At 47.2% G+C, this 26,125-nt stretch overlaps 1 protein-coding gene across 3 annotated transcripts in view; it reads right to left on the bottom strand.

The window, feature by feature from the left end:
• Nucleotides 1-26,125, bottom strand: part of AFAP1L2 (actin filament associated protein 1 like 2) — a 94,302-nt gene that overhangs the window by 36,542 nt on the left and 31,635 nt on the right. For all 3 annotated transcript variants that reach the window (XM_079137893.1, XM_079137894.1, XM_079137895.1), the window contains exon 3: nucleotides 1,377-1,505. In XM_079137893.1, the coding sequence (XP_078994019.1) occupies nucleotides 1,377-1,505 (129 nt within the window). The remainder of the gene's footprint in view (nucleotides 1-1,376; nucleotides 1,506-26,125) is intronic.

Below are 26,125 nucleotides of genomic sequence, written 5' to 3'. Positions count from 1 at the left end.
ACAGCATCTCCCGTTCTCCAACACCTGACAAAATTCAACTCAACTCTATGGCTTCACAAGGTTTTCTTTTAAAAAAAAAAAATCCAAATTTGCTAGAAATGAAACCATATGTCCACAAGAAGACAGGAACAGAATGCTCATAGTAGCCTTGAAGCACAAATCAGAGAACAATTCAAATGTCCTTCAGCAAATAAATGGATAAGCAGATTGTGGTGTGTTCACAGAATGAAACTGTCCTCAATAAAATACTGGTATGTCTGACAGCATAGACAAAGCCAGACGTGGAACACACACATGCACATGATTCCATTGGTACAAAACTCAAAGGCTGCCATTCTGTAGTGAGAGAAATCAGGGCAATGGTTCACTTCGGTTGGGGTGGGAAGGGAATTAACTGAGATAGGGCCAGACAGAATCTTCTGGATGACAGAAATATTCTATGTTATGTTTTGGGTGGCAGGTACCCAGGTCTAGAGAGTTACTAAAACTCATGAAGTTGTACTTAAGATGGGCACACTATATTACAATTAAACTACCACAATAAAATTATACTCCTTGTATGTATGATTTATCAAATGAATAAATGCATTCTACTGTCACATGAAACAAATTAGGACAAATTTAAAAATTAAATTAAAAAAAGATGAGAAAATGATAAACTTAAAATTCTGAGTTACAGAGTCTTAAAGATGTTTTTCTTCTTTTCCCCTTAGATTGTATAATACTGGAAAAGTTATTTCAACTCTTTGGCCTCAGTTTCCTCCTCTGTAATAGCAGCACCAACCCCATAGGGGCATCTGAAAGATGAAACAAGTTCATTTGTGTGGGGGAGGGGACTCAGTTCAGTGTCAGGTGTTGTTACAATAGTTCATTACCCCTTATCCACTTCCAACCAGGAAGGAAAAGTCTTTTGAAAATACTTTGTTTAAAATTTCACTTGGGCTGAGTTCTCAGAGATTTCTGGGGCTCCCACTCGGGTCCCCCCTGCAACCATTATTATGACTGAATTGTGCCTCTGTGCACTAAATCACAGGTTAAATCCTAGCCCTCAAGACTGCAGAATATGACTGTAGTTGAACATCGGTCTTTAAAGGGGGAACTAACTTAGGATGAAGTCACAAAGTCGGGCCCTAATCAGGACATAGACACATGCAGAGGGAAGACACGTGGGGACAGATGCTCATTGGCAAGCCAAGGAAAGAGCCTGCCCTGCTGACTCCTTGACCCCAGATTTCTGGCCTCCAGAGGTGTGAGAAAATAAACGTCTGTCGTTTAAGCCGCCTGTCTATGGCATTTTGTCATGGCGGCCTGAGATGACTAGCGAGCCATCCCTCATCTCCGTGGGGCCTCTCCATGGCCCCTGGGCCCACACTTACTGCTGCTCTTGGTGTAAAGCCGGAGGAGCTCGGCCAGGCCGCTCTTCTTCACCACGGCGGTGCTGCTCAGGTTCTCCTGGTCCAGGATCTTGAGGAAGTGGTCCAGCTCTGCCAGGAGTTGCTCCAGGGCTGGAGACCAAAAACAGGAGATACCTCTCAGTGGCGCCTTCTCCCCAGAGGCCCGTTGTGGATACACCTCTGCATCCCGCAGCATCCCACCATGATCCCTCTGGTCCCGGGAGGAAGGGTTTGTGGTGAGGCCTGGTGGCACTGGGGCACCCAGCCAGGAGGTGGCATTCTCAGTTCTAGGGTCACAGTGGGAGAGAAATAGGCCCTTGACTTTAGACGGATGTCCTCGGCTGCAGTCACAGGTCCGCCCTTTGCTGGAGGAGTGACAGTGGCCAGGTTAGCCCCACATCCTAAGGGTATGCCTTCCACTGTAAATGCCTGTCCTTGCGGGGTTCTTGTGGGGAAACAAAACCCAGCCTCAAGAAGCTCTGCCAGGCGCGGCCTTCCGCCCTCAGAGGTGTGGTTATGAGCAGGGTCACTTGCATCTTGGCTCTCTCCAGGAGACTTTGAAACTATTATTTAAACCTCTCAGGTCATTTCATAAATACTTCATAAAGTTCCTTCCAGCTCTGAAATCCAATGGCTCTGAGCCTGATCTTGATTTGGCTACATGACTTTCTAAAGGACAAATCTGATCACAGACACCCACCATTAAAAGCCGCTCCTGGTTCCCCTGACACCCTACTGACCTTCCTCCAGACTGCCACAATATCAGCCCCACACCCATCACCTCCCTCTGCCGCCCAGCCATTGTGCTTCTCTGGTGCTCCCATGCTGTGGTCTCCTCCCCTGGCAGATCTTACTCATCCCTCAGGTCTTGGTCTAGGTAACATTCCTCCTGGGATGCCTTCCCTGAGCCTCTGGAACAGTGACGGCTCCTTTGACAGATAATCCCTTTGCTACTGGTCCCTATGGGAGGCCCCAGAAGGAACAGAGCCTTGTGGATGCTAAATGCTGATCTCCAGAACTAAAAGCTAATGATCTGGTGTTGCTTTGAGTCACCTAAGCTTGGTAACTTGTTACAGCAGCGATAAGAAACATATACCCTCTCCAAGCTCTGACTGTGCTATAATGTAACTTTCTGTGTACCTATTTAACTATAAGCTCCAAGGACAAGCTCTGTGTCTAGCTTATATTTCCAGGGCCTGGAATAATGCCCAATATTTATTGACTAACTGAATGAATGAAAGCAAAGCTAACCCATCTCCTCATTGTGCACCCAAATCACTCCATGGCAGTGTACAAGAAAAATAATTCTGGCCTGGATTAGGCTGAAAAGGAATCCACTGAAAATCCAAAATCCAGGACATCCTACCTAGCTAAAACATTAGAATAGACAGGTGTTTTAAAAAAGATCTCAGCTTACTTTTCTAGTTTACAGAGAATAGGAACAACACTGAGAACCCAAATAATCATTCCCCTAATTGGTCTAAATGAAACCAACCCTGAAGTTTCCATGTGGACGAGCTATTCTAAACTTGGCCCCCAGCAACTTGCCACCATCTGGAACCTCTGGTGGCCCTGCTTTTATCACAGCCCCCCTGCCTTAGGCCAGACTGAGCTCCTTCTCCATCTGGACAGTCTTTGACAGTGTCCCTCTGGAAGCCAATCAAAGCTGGGCAGAAAAAGGCACAATGCTGTAACTCCACATTACATTGTTCACCCCCCACCCTGTCTTCCTGGCATTGCTGGTCAGACCTGTAACCACACTGAGGTTTATAAATAGCCAGAGGGAGGGAGGAGGCAGGCAGCACTGGGCACACCGGAGGACATGGCAGAGACCAGGCTCTTCCAAGAGGTCAAATGTTTGCCCAAAGAGGACGTGCCACGAAGGGGCTCTGGGTGGATCTTGAAGATCCATCTCTCTGTGGATCCAGAGAGAAAGGGAAATGACTTCTCTGGTTTATAAGAAGACAGAGAAGTATCAGGGAAGCCCGGGCACCATGGGTATTGCTAGAGGATGCACCCAGCATCTTGTCCTCTTCATGGGCAAGGGTGTCCACCATCTGAGACCGCAGGGCTTCTCGGCTGGAGTCCCCACCTCAGCCCCAGACCCTGCTATAACCAGAATGGCTCATCAAGAACCAGGAGCCACATTGCCAATCACCCTGCCCTGGTCCAACCTGATGGTTGCTGCTGTGTTTGGACAACTGAGCTGAAGTGGAGAAGCCCTAGAGGTGGTACCGAGCTGGAGAACAGAATTAAACAAGGAAACAGAGGGAGAGAGATGACTGCAAAGCTACGACTCTTTCCTGAAATAGAGTCAGGAGGACTCATCACCCAGCTTTATAAATCCGACCTCTATGAACAAATCCCGACTGCTCTTAAGTCATCAAGAGTTTATTCAGGGTCCCCCTAAGCTGGCCCCAGAGAAGATTTTAAAAGAAAATAAAATGAGGTCCCCAAATGGAGAGGCCTTAGGTTGGGTCTTGCTTTGTTTTTAACAGCTATTCCTGGGTTTCCTGTAGGTTGCAGGGTCTCCACAGGCTTCAGCAAGGAGTTTAGAGAAGTCAAACCAGGGAAAACAGAGGAAGAACATGAGGAACGCGACTTGGAGCTGCAGACTCTGCTCCAGCAGGACCCAGAAAAGCGAAAGGGCCCCGAGAGGCAGCTGGGTCTCTGTCACGGTCCCCTGGCCCGGTGAACTCCTCTGGGCTGTACCTCTGCAGACTCCCGACTGACAGAATGGAGGGGAAAGCATGAAAAGTGAAAGCATCGCATGACTTCCACATCCTCAGCTTTTCCCCAAAGTTGCCCGATTCCTGGAAAACAGCCTTTGTTTAAGTTTCATGTGAGCAAAAGGATAGGAAGTGTGTGCCTGGCTCTTGGGAGACAAAGGTGACCCAGGGAGATCCTCGACCCTTCTGGAGGCTTCCTATCTGTAGACAGGGCATCCTGTGGACACACAGGGCGAGAATGGGATTAATTCAGGAATGTCTGCAAGGACCAGGAATGTGCCGAGGAAAGAGAGGCAAACCCTGGGGTTAGCAGGGAGAGGACTTGTAAGCTGGTCATTCAGGAACACCTAGGAGCTCACCAGGGAGTACCAGTGGCTCTAGCATCAGGGGCCTATGAAGCACAGGGGCTGGTGGTGCTGGACTGCAAGAGGCAGAAGGTGGGCTGAGGCCAGAACCGTAGGTTGGGTAGTGGAGTAGAGGGTGACGGTTTTCTTTGCCTTGCTTAGGAGTCAGCACAGAGTCCTGCAGGACCTGTGGCCATGTAATGGGCAGGGCAGGCAGGAGATGGAAACACTCCAAAGACAGTGGGGAGGACAGCTGGGAGGGGATGCCGGGAGGCCAACCAGATGCCTGCATTTGTGCAGAAGAAATAATGGTGCTATGACCTCATCGGGGCAGCTGGGCGCCCTGCCATCAGCTGTACCCCTACTGTTTCCTACTCTCACAACCACCCTGCAAGAGCACAGCTGTGGAATGAGCTACTGAGGCTGAATCACAACCTAACTTGGTTGCATCCCCAGTGAAGAACAGCACTGGGGTTCAAACACAAGTGTGTCCAAGTTCAAAGGATTTGCTGTCTGCTGTGTGCTGGCTGTCGTGATTCCCCAGGAGATGGAGAGGTCTGTCTGAGTCATGGCCTCTGCTTCCTGGTCCACCATATACTGCAAGGCAGAGGTTGGGTGCAGGAGACAGAGAGAAGGGGTTGAGGGAGCTATGTGACAGGTGTGGCCATCAGGACCTGGTGATCATTCGGTGAGATCAGGGACTATGAGGGAAGCTGCCTGGATGGCTGAGAGATGCAGTAAGTCATTTGACGTAGGGGCTGGGGATACCATGGTGAACCTGGCAGCCGTGGTTCCTGCCACTAGGGAGCTGACAGGCTCAGCAGACGGTAGGGGAGGATGGTAGCTGGGGTGCTGTCTGCTCAGGACTCCCACACTTTCCTCTTCTTCTAGGATATCTGTTTCAGATGAAGGGTAAGCACCAAGATTAAAGAAGCCCTGGAGAAGTGACCAGAGTAAGATTCCAGGAACCAGAGAAGTCATTTCCCTTTCTCTCTGGATCCACATGGTTCTTCAAGATCCACCCAGAGTCCCTCTCTGGGCAGCTGCCCAAGACCAGCAGCAGTCAGGTCCCTTGCCAGCTCTGCCTCCCTAGATTCCTTTCTCTCAAAGTCAACTGCTCCTGGTCATCTCAGCATATATCAAGTCTAGATATAAGTCCTTCCTGGTCAAGGTCAGTGCTGGTAGGTCTGGGCATCTAACAAGGTGCCCATATGCTACCCTGTCAGTGATCCCCGCACAGATATGTCCTGTTGGGGTCCAGCTATGGATGCTTGGAAATAACAACCAATAGGGGCAAGGCTCCAATTTGCGCCAACCCCAGTGACATTTTTCAACCCTCAGGGCTCGGAGGGGTGGGCCACCCCTTGGAGGAATGTGGCTGTTCCATTGAGGCTTCGGAACGTGCTCATCACTTCTCCTCCTCCCCCACTGTCCCCCACACTTTTCATTTCTGTTTCTTCCTGGTCCTCCAGTGGAGGGAGGGGAAAATAAGCCTGTTGTTCATTCTGGAAACTGTAGGCCCTTGTGCAGGCTTTCCATCCTGGCTCTGTTAAAGTTCAGGGTTGTCTGCTCAGGGTCTGACAAATCATCAATAAGATTCTTGTTCAGGGCTTCCAAGGCCCACGCAGAGCTGGACGGTTCAACTGCACGATTCATTGCCTGGTCCTGGTGGAGCCCCGCCTCCAGATGACCTCCTCCCCCGGCTTTCCTCATCTTGGGGCCGTCTCCCTTTTTGGTCACTAGGTTCCCAACCATAAACATCTTCCCAACACTCCAAGAAAGCTGCGCTTCCCGGTTCCCCTGCTGCCTGGTGCACACATTTTTATTTATTCAGCTGCATCTGCTGATGGCCCATGATCGAGCTTCCTCCCAAACATCAAACCAAGCAGACCTGTTCTTATGTGTGAAGACACGCGCCCCCCTCCCCATTTCCCAAACGCTCCTAAGATCAAGCCACTGGGCACATTATCCTCAAAAACTCCACTGCTGGGACCAGCCAGTCATGAAGCTGGCGAAAGTTCCTGTAAGAAGCGTCAGCTTCACGTAGATGCGGCAGAGGGACAGAAAATGCTGGATGGTTCCTCCTGATCAGAGGGTCCTCAAGTTCTCAAGGTGGGCTTTTGGGAAACAAGTCCCTTCACTCCATCAGAAAAGGGAGACTACAGACCAATTACTCCCTTTCTTCAAAAGTGCCCCAAATCGAGTCAGCCTCTGCCAGGCACCTCCTGTGTGACTGGCATGCAAGTAGGAAGTGGGACTTGTTCTTTTTTTTTTTTGGTAGTAAAACACACATAGCACCTACCAAGTTCATCATTTTATAGTTCTGTGGCATTAAGAACTTTCTGCTGGGGGCCATCACTGCTATCTAGTTTCAGAACTTTCATTACTACCTCGGATGGAAACTCATCAGTTACTCCCTGCCTCCTCTTCCCCCAACCATTAGCAACCACGAATCTGCTTTCTGTCTCCCTGAATTTGCCTATTCTGGATATTTCATAGAAATAGAATCATACACTATGTGCACTGTGGGGTCTGGCTTCTTTCACTCAGCATTCTCGTTGAGGTTCAAGGATATTGTAGCATGTACCAAGAGTTCATTCCTCCTCACAGCAAATGCAATTTCATTATGTGGATATACTAGATTCTCTTCATCCATTTATTACTGGTGTGAGAATTTTTTTAATAGAAAATATTTTTCTATTGGGACATAATTTACATATCTTAAAAAAATCCTGTTTTTACTATGCGGTTCTGTTGCAGTTGTGGTAGTCACCACACCACAATCAAGCTATAGAATATGTCCATCACCCTAAAAAGTATCTGTGCCCTTTTGTAGGCAGCCACTTCCATTACCACTGCCTGGTATGGCACCCATGGCCTGTGGAGTCTGACTCCACTGACTTAAAAGGCAGAGAACCAGTCGCATCCTGCGGACGAGAAGGATGTCCCTTTCCCTTGCTAAGATCATCCCGTTGCATGGTTAGAGGGCAATGTTCATACAGCTTCTCTACTGGGCACCTCTGCAGAAACTCTGGAGGTCCCTACTTCTCCATACCAGTGTGTACTATAGCATCTTGCTGCTGACTTTCAAGGACATGCTCTGTGTGAAGTCCACTTAGCACATGCCACTCAGGGACATGCACACAAAAGGCAAAAACAGTGGGGAGAAGCTTTGACAAATCCCTGTGCCTGGGTCCACCCCCCCCCCCCCCCCACACACACACAGCCCCTTTGGTCTGGGTGTGACCTGGGATCTCCTGAGATTTAAAGGCTTCCCGGCTGATTCTAAAGTAGCACCAAGGTAAAAGACCATTGAGCTAGATATGGGTTTGATGAATTGCTTTATGAAGTCTTTGCACTTCCTAAAAATATTTATATCATTCCTTCAAGCTCCCATAGTACTTCTATGGGACTCAATTTTGATTTATATGTAGAACTTTTTACGTTCATGCCTGTTTCATGAAGTCAGATGCACTTGAAAATAGTTTTCCTTTCCTTTCTGAACAGTAAGGGTATAGAGAACCAGGACCAGGATGTCCACATGTTGCTGAGCTCAGTTCTTTGCCTGCTTAAGCAAGTGGAAATTCTTAGCACTGCTGACCAGTACCCAAAAGATTCACAGACTCCCCATCAGCAGACCTGGACCCCAGGAGACTGAGCCAGAAATGTAAATAACTTTCTCCAGAATAAATGCTCCAGGAATTGTTCTTTATCGCCATGTCCAAGAAACGGTGAGGGGGGAAGGGTTCTGCTACATTTATTAGCAACGCGCACACTCTGCTCCCAGCTGCGCCTGGCCTTCAAGGGTCACCCGGCCATCATTTTTGCAAGATCTGGTTTTTCTCACCTATCTTTGAGTCTCATCACTTAAAACACTTTCCCCAGGAACAGCCTGCCCTCTGCATTCCCAGATCAGCTATGTGAACAGAGGAGATGGGACAGATGCTTTGCTGTGTCCTGCACGACTGGAAAAACAACTCAAGCTGCTCACCGCTGACCTCTCAAATGGAACAAACCTCCCCAAGAGCAGAATTCCAACCCCGGCTAAGAAGCCAGCTGGAACCAGAGCCCTCAGATAGGGCCCTTCAGAAATTCACACAGTAACAGCGGAAGACATCAAACCAAGTCTGGCAAGGCAGAAAAGACCCCAGACCTGCAGAGGACACCTCCACTGTGCCCCACCGCCCAGAAGCATGGCCTGTCCACACAGCCCCACAGCATGAGGTTGTTACTTGGTGATTCGCGTTGTTTCCTATTTGCCCCAGGAATGGAAGTTCTTTGTTCCCAGTGAAACTGAAAGCTGTGTGTGGGTAGGACCACATCTTCGGGTTTGGTTTCCCTCACTGTGCCTAGACAAGGCTTATCCTCGCTGAACATGATGCTTCCAGACACATGGACACACACACACATACAGCCTCATGAAAGCTCCTTCCATTAAAAGGTATGGACAGCACAGTCCAGTAGGCCGAGGCTTACAGTCCCTGACCACAATTCCAGTGGGCCACTTGACATCACTGAAAGGATCACTCAGAGGCATCCCCTGATGGCTGATGGGATTGAAAGGGCACAGGTATCTCGCTCCTGGATGGCACTCTGGGGGAGAACTTTCTCAAGGGTCTGAGGGGATGTAGAGGAGACTGCTCTCCTAGGGACTAGGAACCCAGACCCTTCTCCAGCAGTTCAGAGGTCACAAGAGGGCAGGTTTGAGACACTTCAGGTTCCTGTGGCCACCATGGTCCAGGCCAGACAAAGAGACTCGGGGGCCCAGGGGGGCCTTTGTTTCCAGCCCAGTTAGGACATTCCTTACATGCAATCTGCCAGAAGAGTGGCTTCATTCAGAGTCAGCGGGGGCCAGTTATGTGGGTGGGAGGCACAAAGGTTTAGCTGGATATCTCTCCGCGTGGCAGATCACTCAAAGGGCACGAACCACTTCAGTCTCACAAGAGGCTATGGGGGGAGGGGTCATTCAAGTCCACATTGGAAGCTTGGGTAATACTGAGTCTAGACTGTGTAGAATATACTGTGCACAGAAAAAAAAAAAAAAAGATGGTTAGAGAATGACAAAAGCAGTTATCTCTTGGAGGGAGGAATACTGGAAAGCTGTCATCCATTGCTTATACTGTCCCCTGCTCCTTCACGCAGACAGCATGGGGCTACTACATGGAGAGAAGGAACTGCCACAGTGGCCCCTGCACTTTTCAGTTTGGGTTGTAAATTTAGGCTTGTCCCTGGTCACTTGATACTTGCATCAGAGAAAAGGATACACACTAAGGATGGATGGATGGTGAGAAAAAAATCATTGTATGGTCTGGATCTACTGCTTCTTTCCAGAATTTAGCCAAAGTCATAAAATGCCATTGAACCCATGTGCTGGTGAGGACCTTGGCTTCTTGTTCAGGACTCCTAATTAACTTTTCTGTGACAATTTCCTCATGTGTAAAACAGGGTTAATGATAATACCTACTTCAGGAGATTGATGTGAAGGTTGAAAAATAATTCCATAAAATGCTTAAAGTAAATTTTTGCCACTAAATAAAATTCTAATTATGTCTCTAAGAAAGATATAAAAACTCCCTATATTACTTTTTAAATTTGCACATCCGTATTATAATTTTAATTGGACTTCAAAAAGAAGTTGGATATGTCCCTGCTTGATTTTGTGGGATGGCTAAGCTATGTCCCTACAGAGAGCAACAGGGTGGTAGAGGTAAGATTTGGGTTAAGCCCCCCAGAGAACATCCTCACAGAGACAAACAGTGAGGAGAACAGACACGGGAAGATCTTCAAAGCTTCCTGCAGCTCAGCTGACGTTAAAGCCAACACCAGAAATAGGAAGAACAAGAGTCAGTGCCAGGCTGTGACTGGAGGGGGGCTACCAGGTCTTTTGTACCTGTCCCCAGGGCACATGTCTGCCTTCATGGATGTCACCGGCGAAGTTTCTTCCAGCAAAGAGCCCAACGCTATGAAGATCACCACCCCAGAGGGATGATTCACGAGCATGTGCAGTGGACACTTGCTCTCCCCTCTCCCCAGCATCCATTCACCCACCTTTGCAGCTCATTTTCCTTTGAGAAACCTCCATTTACCCGCTGTCCATCCGTATTTGTGGTTTGGATGGGATTAGAATTCATCCTCCATGCCACAGGCAGTGGCATGACCTTGGACCTAACCAATCAGAGCACTTCATTCTACCCACCACAGTGATTGGCTTAGGGAAGGGCATGTGACCAGAGTCCGGCCAATGAGCATCAGCTATGGGACTCTTCCTGGAACTGCTAGGAAGTGGGCATCTCTTTCCTCAGGTGTTGAGCTGCTAAAATGTCAGCCTGGGGTGGCAGTGGCCATCTCTAGGAACAGCCTACCTGAGGAGGAAAACACCCTGGAGATCCCCAACAGCTCCCAATGCAACTGTGCCTCCAGCTAGCTGTTCCCCTCCACCACTGTTACTGTGGTCAGACATCTCATTTTTCCTTTAAGGCAGATTGGGTTGGGTTTCCTTCAGCAGTGGAATACCACAGCACATTTTTGACCCTGAAATCTGGGCCAGGCAATTTACACATACAATTCCAGTTCACCCTGTGAGATACGCATTATCATTCCCAGATTCGAAACCAAAAGAAGCTATGGTTTCACCAGGGCCACAGACTCAGTATCAGAGAATCAACAGGGCTTTCTTGACCCAAGTTTATTCCATTAATCTGAGCCTTACTTATGTGGGGAAAGATTTGCTTCTTAAAACAGACTGTATGGGGGCTGAGAATGTAGGTCAGGGGTGAAGCACATGCTCAGCATGCATGAGGCCCTGGGTCTTAACACCAGCACCCCACCATCACCAATCAAAGCACTTGAGAAGCCTGGGCAATAATGCCACCAAGACCTGGGGTTAGGGGACTGGGAACAAGTGAGAGGAAAACAGTGAAGACAAATCTCACTGGCCCTAGGAGTAAAGGGCAGAAACTGAAGAGGAATTCCTCATCCTAGCAGGGAGAAGCCGAGCAGGAGGGAAGGATGTGAAGGAAGACCTTCACTCATTCCAGGGAATGCTGTGGACTTCCAGTCAGCCGTGTGAGGCAGCCGGATGGCAGAAACAAGGGTGAGGCTACCTCCTGCCTCCTGGAGCACATAGGCAATGGAAAGATGGGCAGCCCCTACCTCCACACCTGACCCCCAGGGTCAGGGACCACAACTCAGAGACCAAACAGCTGATGAAAATGGGTGGATCGTGACCGTTAAGTTAGGGAAGAGACAAGAAAAGGGTCAGCCCGTGGTGGTCCTTCATATGAGGAAGAGTGGAGGAGAAAAGGCCCTGAGCAGTCTTGAAGAAGTTAGGAGTCTAGAACAAGTAGAAATGAATTCTCGGGGTCCTTGTAGCATTCTTTCTCCTTCTTTGGGTAAAGGACTTATTCCACCCGGTGGCCATGTGGCTGACCCCACCTCCACCATGAGACAGGATGTAATCAAGGTGTAGCCATCTTTTCTACCATGATGATGGGTTGAAGCAATCCCAGAATTCTCCCTGGGATTTGCCAGATGGCTTTGGGAGAAAGAGGACCTTCTCCTTGGACTTTAAGCCATCAGGATGTGTCCTTGGAGCTGTGGAAGAGTCTTAGCCTTTTAACGTGAGGCTGAAGCCAGTGCTTGAGGAGAGCAAAGTGGTCATTAGAGGAGAGGCCTCATTCACAGAAGCCAGCTGTTAGTCACCAGTGACCAAAATACAGAAGCAAAAGATGAACAAAGGGTGGCTCCACGTCAACCACTCCCTTTGTAATAAGGCATATCTCAGTTTGTCAGAGCCACAGAATGGTCCAATAGTAAGTTTAATTTTCCTCTTCACCCTCTAAACAGGTAGTCACTCCGGAAGAACCACGCGGTGACTACACCGCTAATGATGTCCAACACACCCTGAGGGGTGTGGCTGTCAGCAGAGCTGTTTACCATGGCAGAGAAGAGCCTAGGGACCAGTGCCCCCCTGCAGGAGCCCACCTCCTCTCTCTTTTCCTGACTGGTGCCCATGCCTCTGTGCCATCCTCTATGGAAACTGTGGACATGACCCATCAGTGGGCCATGCTCACGGCTTAGAAAAAACTGTAGTTAGCTCTGCTCACTTTAGCTGCAAATTAACATTGTTCTAAAACATAAAGCACATCTTAAAAAGTGATAGAAAATATCAGAAAGCACAGCATTTGGTAAAGGAGCGCAGGATTTCATAAATCTTAGTTTTGAGCTGTGGGTGTATACACGTGGGTACGTGTGTCCTCAGACACAATGTGAAACACATTTGGATTATGGTTACAATCAAAAGGTTTGAGAAACACTACCATATGTCCATGATCTCTTACCTAAAATCCCCAAAGTCAGAGGTGTTTTGAGATTTAGTAGAATTCAGATTTTAGAGATGTTATGTGGTACACAATCCAGCAGGTTCTGGAAAACACTCAGGAATAAAACACATTAAGATTTCTATAGCAAAATATGTAACTATGAATACCAGTTAGGATATACAGATCATAAATTACCTCACATCAATTCAGGGCAGGTTTTGTCTCCAAATTAGTTTGTGCCAGCCTTCCAAAGGACTTCTGCTTTTTCAAGTTTGGGAATTCAGGAATTGAGGAGATGGGATGTAGCCCTATGGAGGGATTCCACACAGGTTTTCTTCCTTTTACTTTTTGGTACCAAGTATTGAACCCAGAGGTGCCTAACCACTGAGCAACATCATCGGCCCTTTTTAAATTTTTTTTAAATTTTGAAACAGAGTCTTGCTAAGTTGCACAGGGCCTTGCTAAGTTGCTGATTTGAACTTGCCATCCTCCTGAGTCTCCCGAACCACTGGGATGACACGTATGTGCCACCGTGCCCGGCTCCATACTAGGTTTTCGATAGATTAACGGTAAGAACTAAGAAATTAAAAGGGCTGTGGGCAGGACTCCCAAAGTGCAAGAAATAAAAGCAAGAATCAATAAATGGGACGGATTCAAATGAAAAAGCTTCTTCTCAGCAAAGGATACAATCAATAATGTGAAGAGAGAGCCTACAGGGTGGGAGAAAATATTTTCCACAAGCATTTCAGATAGAGCATAGAGCACTAATCTCCAGAATTTATAAAGAACTCAAGAAGCTTAACACCAAAAGTACAAATAGCCTAATCAATAAATGGGCTAAGGAATTGGACAGATACTTCACAGAAGAAGATACACAATCGATCAACAACTATATGAAAACTATTCAACTCCTCTAGTAATTAGAGAAATGCAAATCAAAACTACTCTAAGATTTCATCTCACTCCAATTAGATTGGCTATCATCAAGAATACAAGCAACAATAGGTGTTGGTGAGGATGTGGGGGAAAAGGTACACTCAGACATTGCTGGTGGGATTGCAAATTGATGCAGTTACTCTGGAAAACAGTATGGAGATTCCGCAGAAAACTTTAAATGGATACACCATTTGACCCAGCTATCCACTCCTTGGTCTATACCCAAAGGACTTAAAATCAGCATACTACAGTGACACAGTCACATCAATGTTTATAGCAGCTCAATTCGCAATAGCTAGATTGTGGAACCAACCTAGATGTCCTTCAAAAGATGAAATGGATAAAGAAAATGTGGTATATATACACAATGGACCATTACGCAGCCATAAAGAATAAAATTATGGCATTTGCAGATAAATCAATAAGGTTGGAGAATATCCTGCTAAGTGAAATAAGCCAATCCCAAAAACCCAAAGGCCAAATGTTTTTTTCTCTGACGAGTGGTTGCTGATACATAATGAGGGTGTGGGGGAAGGGGAAGCGAAGAATGGAGAAACGATGGATTGTGTAGAGGGAAATGAGGGGAGGGGAGGGGCCAGGGGAAGGAAAGACGGTGGAATGAGATGACATCATTACCCTATGTACCTGTATGTTATATGACTTGTGAGACTACATCGTGTACAACCAGAGAAATGAAATGTTGTACTCCATTTGTGTACAATAAATCAAAATGCGTTGTGCTGTCATATATAACGAAATAGAACAAACAATAAAAAAGGAACAAAAAGTGAATATAAGATATGGCTGCTTTGATTAAGATGTGCTGCAAGAGTAAAAGACAATTTTGAAGGCTCAGCTTAAAAAAAATAAAAAACCATGCAGAATAAACAATTATTATGCCAATTACATGTTGAAATGATGGTGTTTTGGAAGTACTGAGTTGAAGAAAATATATTTTTTAAAATTAATTGTGCCTCTTTTACGAGTTGAACGTTTTCTATCTAATTTGAAGTGATACATGTCTTGCCTTGCGTCTTTGTTGGACGGCACGGGTCTAAAGCATCCGTGATAGGCAGAGGGTTTCACTCGTTTCTGGTGCTGGGGATGGAACCAGGGGCCTCGTGCTAACCCGGGCTCTGCCTCCGAACTGCACCCCAGGCCTTAGGCAGAGCATTTAAAAGCATGAAAACAAAGTTGTCCTTCTGATGAAACAAAACAATGTTCAGAGGGGGAAGGCGACTTCACCCAAGTCACACAGCAAGTGAGTCTGTAGAAAATTCCAGCTCCCCTTCCTGCCCATGGCGTTCTCAACCAGTTTCAAGGAGCCCCGTGCCCTAGGGAGCAGAGGGAGACACAGGGGCTTCGTGTGAAGGGCGACATACGGGAGCAGAGGGAGGGCTTGGGGAGCGCCCTCAACATGCTGGTCAGGGGGTCAGGGGCTGAGGGAGGCTGCCTGCTTCTCAGGAAAACGGCCAGGACCTGGATGAAGAAGATCTGGTCGCTCGGTGCTGGCTCCACTTTGTTTACATGAACAAGTGCCAGCTATTCATCCCAGAAATATTCTCAATTAAACCCTTGAAGCCCCGTTATCTAAACAACTTAAAGGTATCAGTTTGGGGTCGGATCGTTGTTTTTGTTTAATGTTTCAGCCAAAAATTGTCAAAAGAAATTGCTGAGGTACAAGTTGAGTCTCTTCCAGTGCATTTCATTTGGGGGAACATGTTAAGTTCCCATCTGGCTCCTTATTCAAATCTCCCTTTCTTCCCCTGGCTGCTCTCAAAGGGGCCTTGACACTCCCTCACTCCCCTCCCTGCCTCCACCCCTGTTCCAGTTTCTCCAACATGGTGGCCTCCCAGCCTCGAACACCCCAAATGGTCTTTGGCCACTTTTCTCTGGTGTAACCATATTTTCTAATGCACCCCCGCCCTACAACACTCTCTGGGAACTACAGTCCTCTTGCCATGAAAGCAGATTGAGGCATTATCACCCCAAGGAATTGTCACCCTTTCACCAACCAACAGTCCCTGTCTCCCGCCTGGTCTACCCGCCACACCTGTTGGACACATTTCCTAACAACTGCTGAACAAATGCTTCCCAGGTAGCAACTGGACACCCAGGGGTCTGTTCAGAGATGAACTGAGCACCTACTCTCTGCCAGGACTGTGCTGAGCAACGCTACGGGAAAGGCGAACAGGCTGACTTCCACTGCTCTGCATCTGGAAATCGTAAAAGAACGCACGCTGCAATTCTGTTGGCATGAACTACAGCAATGCTCCCTCCTCTCAAATAAAGTGCGACACATTGAGGCTACTTCTTATAATCAGTGCTGTCTTAGAACCAAGCATTCTCCACCAGCGCTTCTCCCCACCGGTCATTTCTACTCTCTCATGAGGGGCGACTGGCAATGTGCTAAGTTTCTTTTGATCATAGGATACTTGACTTTAAGTCCTCAAATGCTAACATGGTGTGTGTCTCAAGCCTTGAGCCAGATTTCTACAATATAAGTATCCAGTCTTGGAGTTCAGCATCCCCAGGACAATCTTAGCTTGGAATCCCAAACTTCATTGAGAAGTCGCTTACTTAGAAATGAAGCTGAGTTTTAAAACCCTTGGGAATAAAGGAGCTTCCTTTTGTCTTCCAATGCTGTGCGTATAGTCTAGCATAAAGTCAAGCAGAAATACAGTGAGATCTAAATTCTGCAACAAGATTAATGATGGGCAACTTTCTGCTAAAACAAACTAGGCAGATAGAAGTATAATTAAATAAATAACACAAAATGCTATTGAAAGTACGTCTAAAAGAGAAAGATGAACACAACTCAGAAGAGGACAACTACTTCTATTAATAAAAGTCAACCAAATGATACAAGGGTTATCTCACAGTGCTCAGCCCTATAATAAACCTATATGGTTATAGAATCATCCCTTAAAGAAACAGACTTGGGAATGTCAACTCCCCCAAAGTCACATGGTTAATAGATCCAGACCTGAAGTCAAATCACTTTGACCCTTCCCAGCATCGCCTCAGCTGGCCTCCCTTGTGATTGCTTCTTTCATGTATGAAGAGTAAAATAAAGTAATTCAAAATCATTTGAAGATGAGCCTAGAGTAGGTATCTGAGGGAACAGTGTTTGCTTAGATTTGTGCATAAATACAGAAGATTTCTACAAGTCCACTTCAATTCTGTTTATCAATACAAGTTGCCAGTGACTAAATTATATCCTCCAAGAATGGTAAAATAACAAAAGAAAATGGGAAAAGACTCAGGAAGCACATTATGACAGGTGCCAAGAACCCTGTTATTAAGGTTTCTGGTGTGTGCCATTGACTTGTTCAAACACTTGACAAGTCTATCAGCAAATCTTGCAGGGTAATTATTTTGCTCATATGATATTTGTTAAGCTTGGGTAGCCAAACTGCAAAGCACATCCACTTTATTACTGGGTTCACAATGGCTTTTTGGTATTAAAAAGGACTAAATGACTTCTAACCAAGTTGGCTAATAGAAATATCTGCCACTCACATGTATTTTGTGAGTCCCAAGTGCAAAACTACCCTGTGCTGCTCATCATAGCAGCTGGGAAGGGCGAATGGCAGGAAGGAGGAAGAGTGAGCCCCAGACCAGAGCTGCTGATGGGATTCACCGGGCCGTCTGGAAGTGTGCCCGCTTTGCCTTGTGCTCTGCGGAGTGGCTTCGTGGCCACCTATGCCTGTTGATGGAGAAGTAAAGACTGGCTGCACGTGATGTTTGAAGGAAAGCCCACCTCTGGCTACTAGGAACAGGTTTCAAACATGTGATCTCTTGGCTTAGTGTAGATCTGGTCCAAGAAACCCGGGTAGTTCTTCCTGCATCGTAATTATGAGTCTCATCCATCTTTTCTTTCATTCATTTAAAAAAAAAATGAGCACTAACATGTCAGGACAAGGGGCAAAGGCGGCCAGGAAACATCCCACCTCACCAAGCTCTCTTCTGGATTTCTGGCACGGTTTCTCCAATTCTGTTTCGACCAAGTGTAACTTTACCAAGGACACCAAAGAGGGTCATGCGTACGACACTGCCACCTTACTAGAGCTCAGGGTGAACATTTGTCATGACAGAGAATGATGGTTAACTGAATTCATCGACTTGCCTGGATCATGGGGTGCCCAGGTGTCCGAAAGGAACATAGGCAGAAAATACCAGCAAGTTTCTGTCTGGATGGGTGTGGAGTTGTGTAGCATTCCTAGCACCTGACTTTTAATACAGACTTGTATCCCAGAGGAAATCCACCAGGCATTGAACTGAAGGTCTAGGGACAGTATTCACTCAGGACCACACTCCCACCTGATGTGTGGAATCAGAACTGAGAGCACAGAACAACTCAGGAGCTAAGTCTGGGAAGCAACGGGACCTCCTTGATTCTTCTTTGGCAACTGGCAGGTCACATCCTAATGTGAGGCACTTTCTCAAGCCAACCATGTCACAGTGCTTCTCACAGATTCATTTCTTCACTCACCCATATCTTCACCACATTTATGGAACATTTAATATGTGTCAGGTCATGAGATTCAGCCACTGAATTAAAAGGGTGTGGCCCCCTCAGAGGTCACATCTATGTTGACCTCAAAGTTCTCTTGCTATAGTCATGTTGGCTTTTCAGCACCATTTAGATGAACATCAATATAAAATCCCTGCTACTTTTTCAAAAATTAATTTTCAATTGGTACATAATTACACATTGGAGTGGGATTCACTATGACCTATTTATACATGCATCTAGTAATCTGGTCAATTTCAAAATCCCTGATACTCTTACCATCCTAGTATTCTTCTGTGATTTTCCATGCATGAATGGGTGGCAGAAAAACCTGATTTTTTTCCTACAGCTCTTTTATCATGACAGCTATTAAATTTCTTCTTTCTTACGGTGAAGGGTGACCCAGTGTATAGAGCAAGCTGGACTGAAATTCTATGGCTACACTAACAAGCTTTGTGCATTTCAAGTTTTATCATTTCTGTGAGCCTGAGTTTTTCCACTAAAAGAAATGTGGGGGGGAAATCCCATCTATTTTGGAGGATGGTGTGAGGATTAAATGAGATGACATAGGAAAACACAAAGCATTATTTGATAAAAGTTATTTTATATTCAACCCCTTATAATGGGGTGAATTGCACTGCCCCAGAAGATGCATCCAAGTCCTAATCCCTGGTACTTGTGAATGTGACCTTATTTGCAATTGAGTCTTTGCAGATGTAAAAGATTAAGAATCTCAGGATGAGATTAATGGGAATGGGGAAAGCACTATACTCAAGGACGAGCATCGTTATAAAAGAAAGGAGAGGGAGACAGGAGAACAGGCCAAATGAACCCATGCAGGGGCTGGAGGGCTGCTGCCAGAGCCAAGCAACAGGGCAAGGTGGTCCTCGCGGAAAGCTGGAAGAGGCTGGAAGGGCTCTCCTCTGTCATTAGAGGGCATGGTCCTGCTGAGACCTTGATTTTGGACTTCAGGCCAGAACTGAGACAGAATAAACTTAACCCACCTCCCTCATTGAGTCACATACGGCGAAATATTTGTACCTAGAAAGAAAGGGGCCTTCCACAGGATGAACCTGGTTGGGAAAGGTCTGCTCTTCCATCAGATTATGAGGATCTGATCAGGTTCAAAATCAGGACCGAAACTTTGCAATTTGAAAATATTCACTCTGGTGAAACAAGGCCCTCCATTTTGGCCACAGATCATGGTGAACAACTTTCACAGAAAGCCGAGCCAGTGGTGAGCCTGGGCTTCCACACAGGAGCCCGACAGGTGCTACAGGACAGCTGCAAGAGGCGGATGGGGAGGCGGGGCACAGGCCATCCTGTGCCAGGCTCTGGCCCCTGCTTGGTGACAGGCCTCTCATGTGCTCCAATCAACTTGTGGGAGTAGGTTCTGGACACATCAGCAGCAAACTGGGGAAATGGGTTTCTGGGAGCTGGGGAGAGGCAACACTCAGAATGACCCTGACTCAGGAGTTCCGAGTTGTCTTTTTTAAGGTCCTTGTGCCCACGGGCCCCTCACAGCACACCAGCCCGCCACATTCACCCCGCATGCTGCCGGGCAGAGCTTCGCTGGCCCAGAATCAGGCCAGATACCCCCTGTGCCATTCTAGAGGGTCAGTATGCCGACCCTGGCACTCCCGGCGGGGAGGACGAGAGCCCTGCTCTCTGCTGCCGACTCCTGCTCCTTCCTGTCCCTATGACACCAACGGGCGCTCCCTGAATGCACAGGCACTGGCGGAATTCTGTTAAATTTCATTTTATCATCCACAATCTTTTAAGAATAGATTTTATTAACAAATCTTATGGGACATTAGTTAAGCAACTTTCTTGGGGTTACAGAGGTTTAAAAAAAAAAAAAAATGGCAGAGCTAAAATCGAGGCCTGGATCCTTGGCCTGGGTCCACTGCTCATCCCCCATCTTCCAGAGGCCTTCCCTGACCAGTCCATTTGGTTTTGTCCCCTGACACTGAGCTGTTCTGTTCCTACCATGACAAGGACAGTGCGATTGAGCAAGGCCTGCTGTGCCCAGGGGTCCTCCTCATGTTATTATTTTTAACCTCACAGTGATCTAAAGCACTGTCCCCGTTTTACAGATGGGAAAACTGAGGTCTTTGAAAGGGACTTGCCTACATCTGTGCAGCTATGTGGCACAGAGCAGGATTTAAACCAGGGTGCCGAGGCTCAGGCCCTTTCCTCCAGGACCCTGGGGTGCCCTAACTGGATCACAAAGGCATCTCTGAGCAGCAGCTGTTGTCATGGGGCCAGTTTTGATAAGGGGCCGAGAGCCAAGCTGTCCTTTACATTTGCTGTTTGAGTCCCTTTTCTGAAGCAGATATTCTCCGGTGCAGGTTGCTGCTTCACTACAACTCCAGTCAAGTCACAGCTGTGACAGCTGCAGAGGGTTTGCTCCTGGGCTCCAGCTATTGGCCTGGTAATCACACTTCATGTGGCCAAGACCCCAGGGACCGGCATGTGTGTCCCTGGGCTGCTATAACAAAGTTAAGAGTGGCAGCTTAAAGCAACAGAGATCCATTCTCACACAGTTCTGCTGGCTGGAAGCACAACTGCGTGTCAACGGGGGCCATTCCCTCTGAAGTATCAGCAAGAACCTTCCTTGCCTCCTCTTTGCCGCAATCTCAGCACACCTTGGCTTGTAGCCACGTCACTCCAGCCTCTGCCCCTGTCTTCCTGTGTCTTCTCCCTATGTACCTGTGTGTCCAGATTTCCTGCTTCTTGTCCAAACACCAGTCATCTGATAAGGGCCAACATGATCCCATGTGACCTCATCTCAACTTGATTGTATCTGTAAAGAGCCTATTTCCAAATAAAGTCACACCCCAGGGTTTAAAAATTTGAATATAGCACGTGGAGGACACAATTCAATCCACAACAGGGACATGGGAGCTCAAACAAATCTTCTTTGAGCCCTCTCACCTGTCTCCCTGACATTAAGCAAGGCCCTCCCTCCTCAGCTACAAGGGGCTGAACTGACGTACCAGGCTGGCTACAGAAGGGCCGATGGGAACCTCACTGGGTCCACCTGCTCCTCAATGGGCCATGAAGTTTGTTTTGATATCTAGGCCCTAGATCAAATAAATAAATGAGAGTCAATCTTGCTCCCCCACATAAACATGCCAGGGTTTCCCCAACTCCAAGGGCTGTGACCCTCCCGAGCAATCAGGGCTGATGGGTAGGCCTCTCCTCGCCCACTCCCCACCCCACCGGCCCATCAGTTTCATGAGGGCGTTCCTTTGTGTCTGCCTAGAGCACCACTTGGTCGCGGTGCTGTATTCGGGGAGTGGCGCACAGCGGCTGCTCAAGACAAGTCTGTTGAATGGGTGAGAAAGTCAGTGAAAAGGAGCGGGTGGACGGACGAGGGTCCTGTGGAGGGCACTCTGAAAGAAGGCAAAGCCTAGCAGGAGCCCTGCCACTCGTCCAAGAGTGCATGACCCACCCAACTCACCACCCCACAGCTCAGGCATCCACGGGTCACGTCCACATGATGGCTATTCTATGGTGGGGGTGGGGAGGGGAATGGCAACTTCCTGTGCCATCAGAGACAGCAGAATGGTGTCTGGGCTGGGCGGGTCTGGATCAGTGGAGACGGCCAGGGAGTGTTTGAGAAGATGGTAAGAGGACAGCTGACAGGGAAGGGTGGCTGGAGCAGACTCCAGGTGCCCAGCAGTGAAACAACAACAACATGGCCAACCAGACAGGACAGCCTTCCCTTCTTCCCTGGGGAAGCCATCTAGGTGGCCATGAGAACTCAGGGGTGACTTGGAGCAGAGAGGTCACAACGAACACAGAATTGTGTTAGAGTTAGCTGGCTGTGGAGCACAGGGTGACGTAGCAGAGAGGAGGTGGCAATCTGAAGCCTATCTTTGCTTTGGTCCAGCCACAAAGTCAAGTTCACAACACTGACAAAGCTATACATTAGGGCTGTCTGGCGAGCCCTACATACTGTCCAGAAACCCCAGCAAGACCTATTTTCCAAGGACAACAGCCTGAAATTCCTTGGAGTTTCAATAGGAAGGAATTCCCTCCTCCCTTTCTCAGTACACATACTTATTAATCATTGAGATCACTTTGGCAAAGAGAGTGGCTAAGTTCTCCAAGCCTTGCTTGACTCTCAGTAACACAACAATACAATGTTAAACAAACAATGTGCAGAAGCATCCAGAGATGCTTCTTGTGCTCTTCATTCCCAAGTCAACATATAACTCAGGAACCCCCAAACACTGTGGGCCATCCAGGGAATCCAATTAGTATTGTTATTTTTGGTGATTCCAAGCACCACGTTAACAGTACATGTAAATTAGGCACCAAACTCTCAGTCACAGGTGGTCATCCAGATGACCCAGAACACATCTGAAATGATTTTTAAAATTATTATTAATACGAAGATACAAAATTTTAAACCCTCACAGAGAACTCAAACAGAAACAATTATCATTTAGGGCTCAGTTTGAGAAACAATCTTTATTCTACCTAGGAAACCATCTGCAGTAGCCTCCAACAAACTGATCCCCATCTTCCTGTGGTCACTACAGGACTCATAATCCTCACTAATACCTTTCCGACAAGAGTCCATCCATATCCCATTTCACAATTGGTCTAAGGGACAGTCTGCCTTTGACCTTCCTTGATATTCCAGATTCTCATTATGTATTTGTAACCACATCTTCGGGGCTGAGATTGATGGCAGAGTTTTCTGTGTTCCTAGGAGGAATGCCTAGTGAGCAAATTCATTAATTACAGAGAAGTAGCCCATGTCTTAATTCCCAGTAAAGATGCCAGTTTTTAGCAAAAAGGGAGGATTCTCAGATACTTGTGAAAAATGCAGGTGAGGCAGCTCTGGGGATCAGTGGGGGTGGTGTGCACAATCCTCTACCTTTGATCAGGTCATTTATTTGTGCCACATACAATTCCTAAAGGATTTCTGAAAATGGGAACAGAGACCAAAACCCGAGCCACAGGAAAGGTGAAGAATACAAAACTGAGCTCCGCCTTTCAAGGTGGTCAGAGTGGGAAGTAAAGGAGGGACGTCATTATTCTTATCAAACAGAAAGCTGCTTGTTCTTCAGGAATTACCGGCATTTCCCTGACCCTGGGTATGGGAGGAATCCCTTCCTATTTGATAGATCAGGGCTCCCCTGGTGCTTTTCCATATGAACACTAAGCATCAGGGCCAAGCTGGTCAGCTAAGATGGCCGGGCCACACCACACCCATGAGCAAGGCCCCAGATGTGAGGGAGGTGACAGCCCACACATCATTTACTGGCTAAGCTAAAAGGAAAACAGAGCTTTGGGAGACTTCCCATCTCTTCTATGTAACAGGAGCCTTCTTGACAAAAGGCGAGAAGACAAAGCCTTCTGGGAACACCCTGTCTGTGCCAGGGCAAAGCACCATAAGCTATGTGCAGACAGACACTCGGGGGTTTAGATTTGCATCAGGCCAACCTCATGTTCTCTGAGAACTTGTGACAGAGGTCAAAGTTTGGGGGTGCATTCCATCCCTAAAATCCAGGGAGTACACTGCCCAGTGAGCTGGTCCACCCGTCTGTGGTGCTGTCTTCACGGCCCACCCTCCCCCACCTCATCACAGAGCAGCCCGACACCATGCGATGCCCAAGGGACAGGATGTGGTTGTGGGCAAGAGCTAAACGTGAAAAGGGTTGTTTGCAGAGCAGCAAGGAACTGACCAATAATGAGCCCAGTCCCCAAAGTAGCTGATAACAGGAGGACAGAGGCCAGGTTTGAATGCAGCCCCCAGTAAATCACTGATAATTGCAAGGGAGAGAGGAATGAAGGCTGTGCTTGAACTTGCAAGTTTATTTCAGGTTATTCCAAAGTCTTCCCAGGCTCCTTGGCAAGGAGGCGGAGGAGGGCAGAAGGGGTGGGAGATGGACTGCTCTCCAGCCTTGCCTCACTGTGGGATAATGTTGTGCAACATGGACAGCAGCAGCTGCTGGCTACGGGAAGGTGCACAGATTCAATACAAACAGAACGTCTGCTTATCCTTACCAGCCTTGCAGACCAGGCTGAAGCATGGCATGTGGGATAATCTATTGCATTGACACGTTAATGAGCACCATGCACAGACAGGGAGCAGAGATAAGAAGCATGAATCACCAGGAGTGAGATTTCGCAAATGACTGCCAAGAGTGAGCTGGTACAACAACGTCCTACTTGGCAGAGGAGACCAGAGAACACGGAAGGCAAATGAGTGGATAAAGGAGATGTGGCCTATACACACCATGGAATATTACTTGGCCATAAAAAGGAAACCCTGCCATCTATGACAACATGGATATACCTGGAGGACATTATGGTCAGTGAAACAAGCCAGACCCAGAAAGACAAGTACTGTATGACCTCATGGATACAGGGAATCTAAAAAAGTTGAAGCAGAGTGTAGAGTGACAGTGACCAAAGGCAGGGGGAAGTGGGGGAGGGAAGTAGGGAGGTATTGGCCATGAGTATGAACTTTGTTATAAGATGGATGCGTTCTGGTGATCTCATGCACCATGTGGTGATGGGAGTCAATGGTAACCTATGGTATATGTGAATTTGCTACAACGTAGGTCTCGAGAACTCTCACACGCCCCTAGTGGTAACTCACTTGAGATGACGGCTGTGCTGATTAGCGCGACTCTGGCAGCTGCTTCACAGTGAACGCATACGTCAAATCCTCACGTACAGAAAAGCTTTTGTCAATGATGCCTCAATAATGCTTGTGGCAGGAAGCCTGGCCCTGTCCTCAAGAAGCAGGCCACTCCCTGTTCAATCACTACAACACAAGTAGGGCAGAAATAAGATCTTGTCTCTCATGACTGATTTCCCGACAACGGGGGATCTCTCCATTGCTCCTTGGAACAAGGGTGTCCTTGCCTGTGTATGGGAAAAAAATCACTTCTGACTTTTAAGAACTTTTTGTTATGAAAACTTTCACATACACCAAGTAGAGGAGAGTGAAATGAACCCCCAGGAAGCCAGGTAAAGCTGTTACTGGGCTTCATAGTTATAAAAATTTTACAAATTCTGGTTTCATCTCTGTTCCCCACTCCTGCCTATATCACAGAAATATTTCAATCCACTTCTTCAGATAAAACCTTTTTACATTAATTTGAAATCAACAATCATGCCTAACAAAATTAATATGCCCAGATTATGTTTTTCACTTTTGGGGGACACTTCCTGTCCAAACACAGGATGAGAAGGATAGGGATGGGAAAATCCCTCCCCCCGAGCTGAGATACCCAGTTCTCTTTTGTCACCATCAAGCAGGGTGACCCCAGGTCAGCTCACCAACCTTCCAGACCCTCAGATTCTTCACCACTAATAGAAAATCAGAAAGGCTAGTCTCTCAAGTTTTATCCAAACCCTGGTCACTCCAAATACTGCCTATAACTCAACAATGCAATATATGTGTGCATATAGGTTAATTTAAATCCATACCCCAAAGACAGAGAGCTACTGTTTAAAATATCCTAATCAAATTGCACACCCCAGAGATGGCTGGTTAGTTGAAAGACTCCAATCAGAAGTCCATAGCCCAGAAGCAGCTACTCTAGGCTTTGGCTATTTTTGTGGATGCTAAAAATGTTTCTTTGCTGAAATTAGTGGCATTCAGGAGAGATGGTGTGGCTGGAAATATTGTCCCACCACCTCTGCTCTCACATGACCGGGATATAAAAATCTGGGTAAGGCCGGCCATCTATATCATTTCCAGTTGCATCTTAGGCTCAAAGCAAAACACAGTGCAGTGTTCACCTACTATGTGGAGATTCTATTGCCTGATCCGCTTGGGTAGCTAAATGCTGCCACTAGAATTTCTTGCACTTGCCTAAGAGAGGTATTAGTCAACACCTAAATGCTAGAG

This window comes from Sciurus vulgaris, assembly GCF_902686455.1.
Source record: "Sciurus vulgaris genome assembly, chromosome: 4".
Lineage (NCBI taxonomy): Eukaryota > Metazoa > Chordata > Mammalia > Rodentia > Sciuridae > Sciurus > Sciurus vulgaris.
The sequence above is the reverse complement of the archived record's forward strand: the minus strand, read 5'-3'. Positions and strand labels throughout refer to the sequence as shown.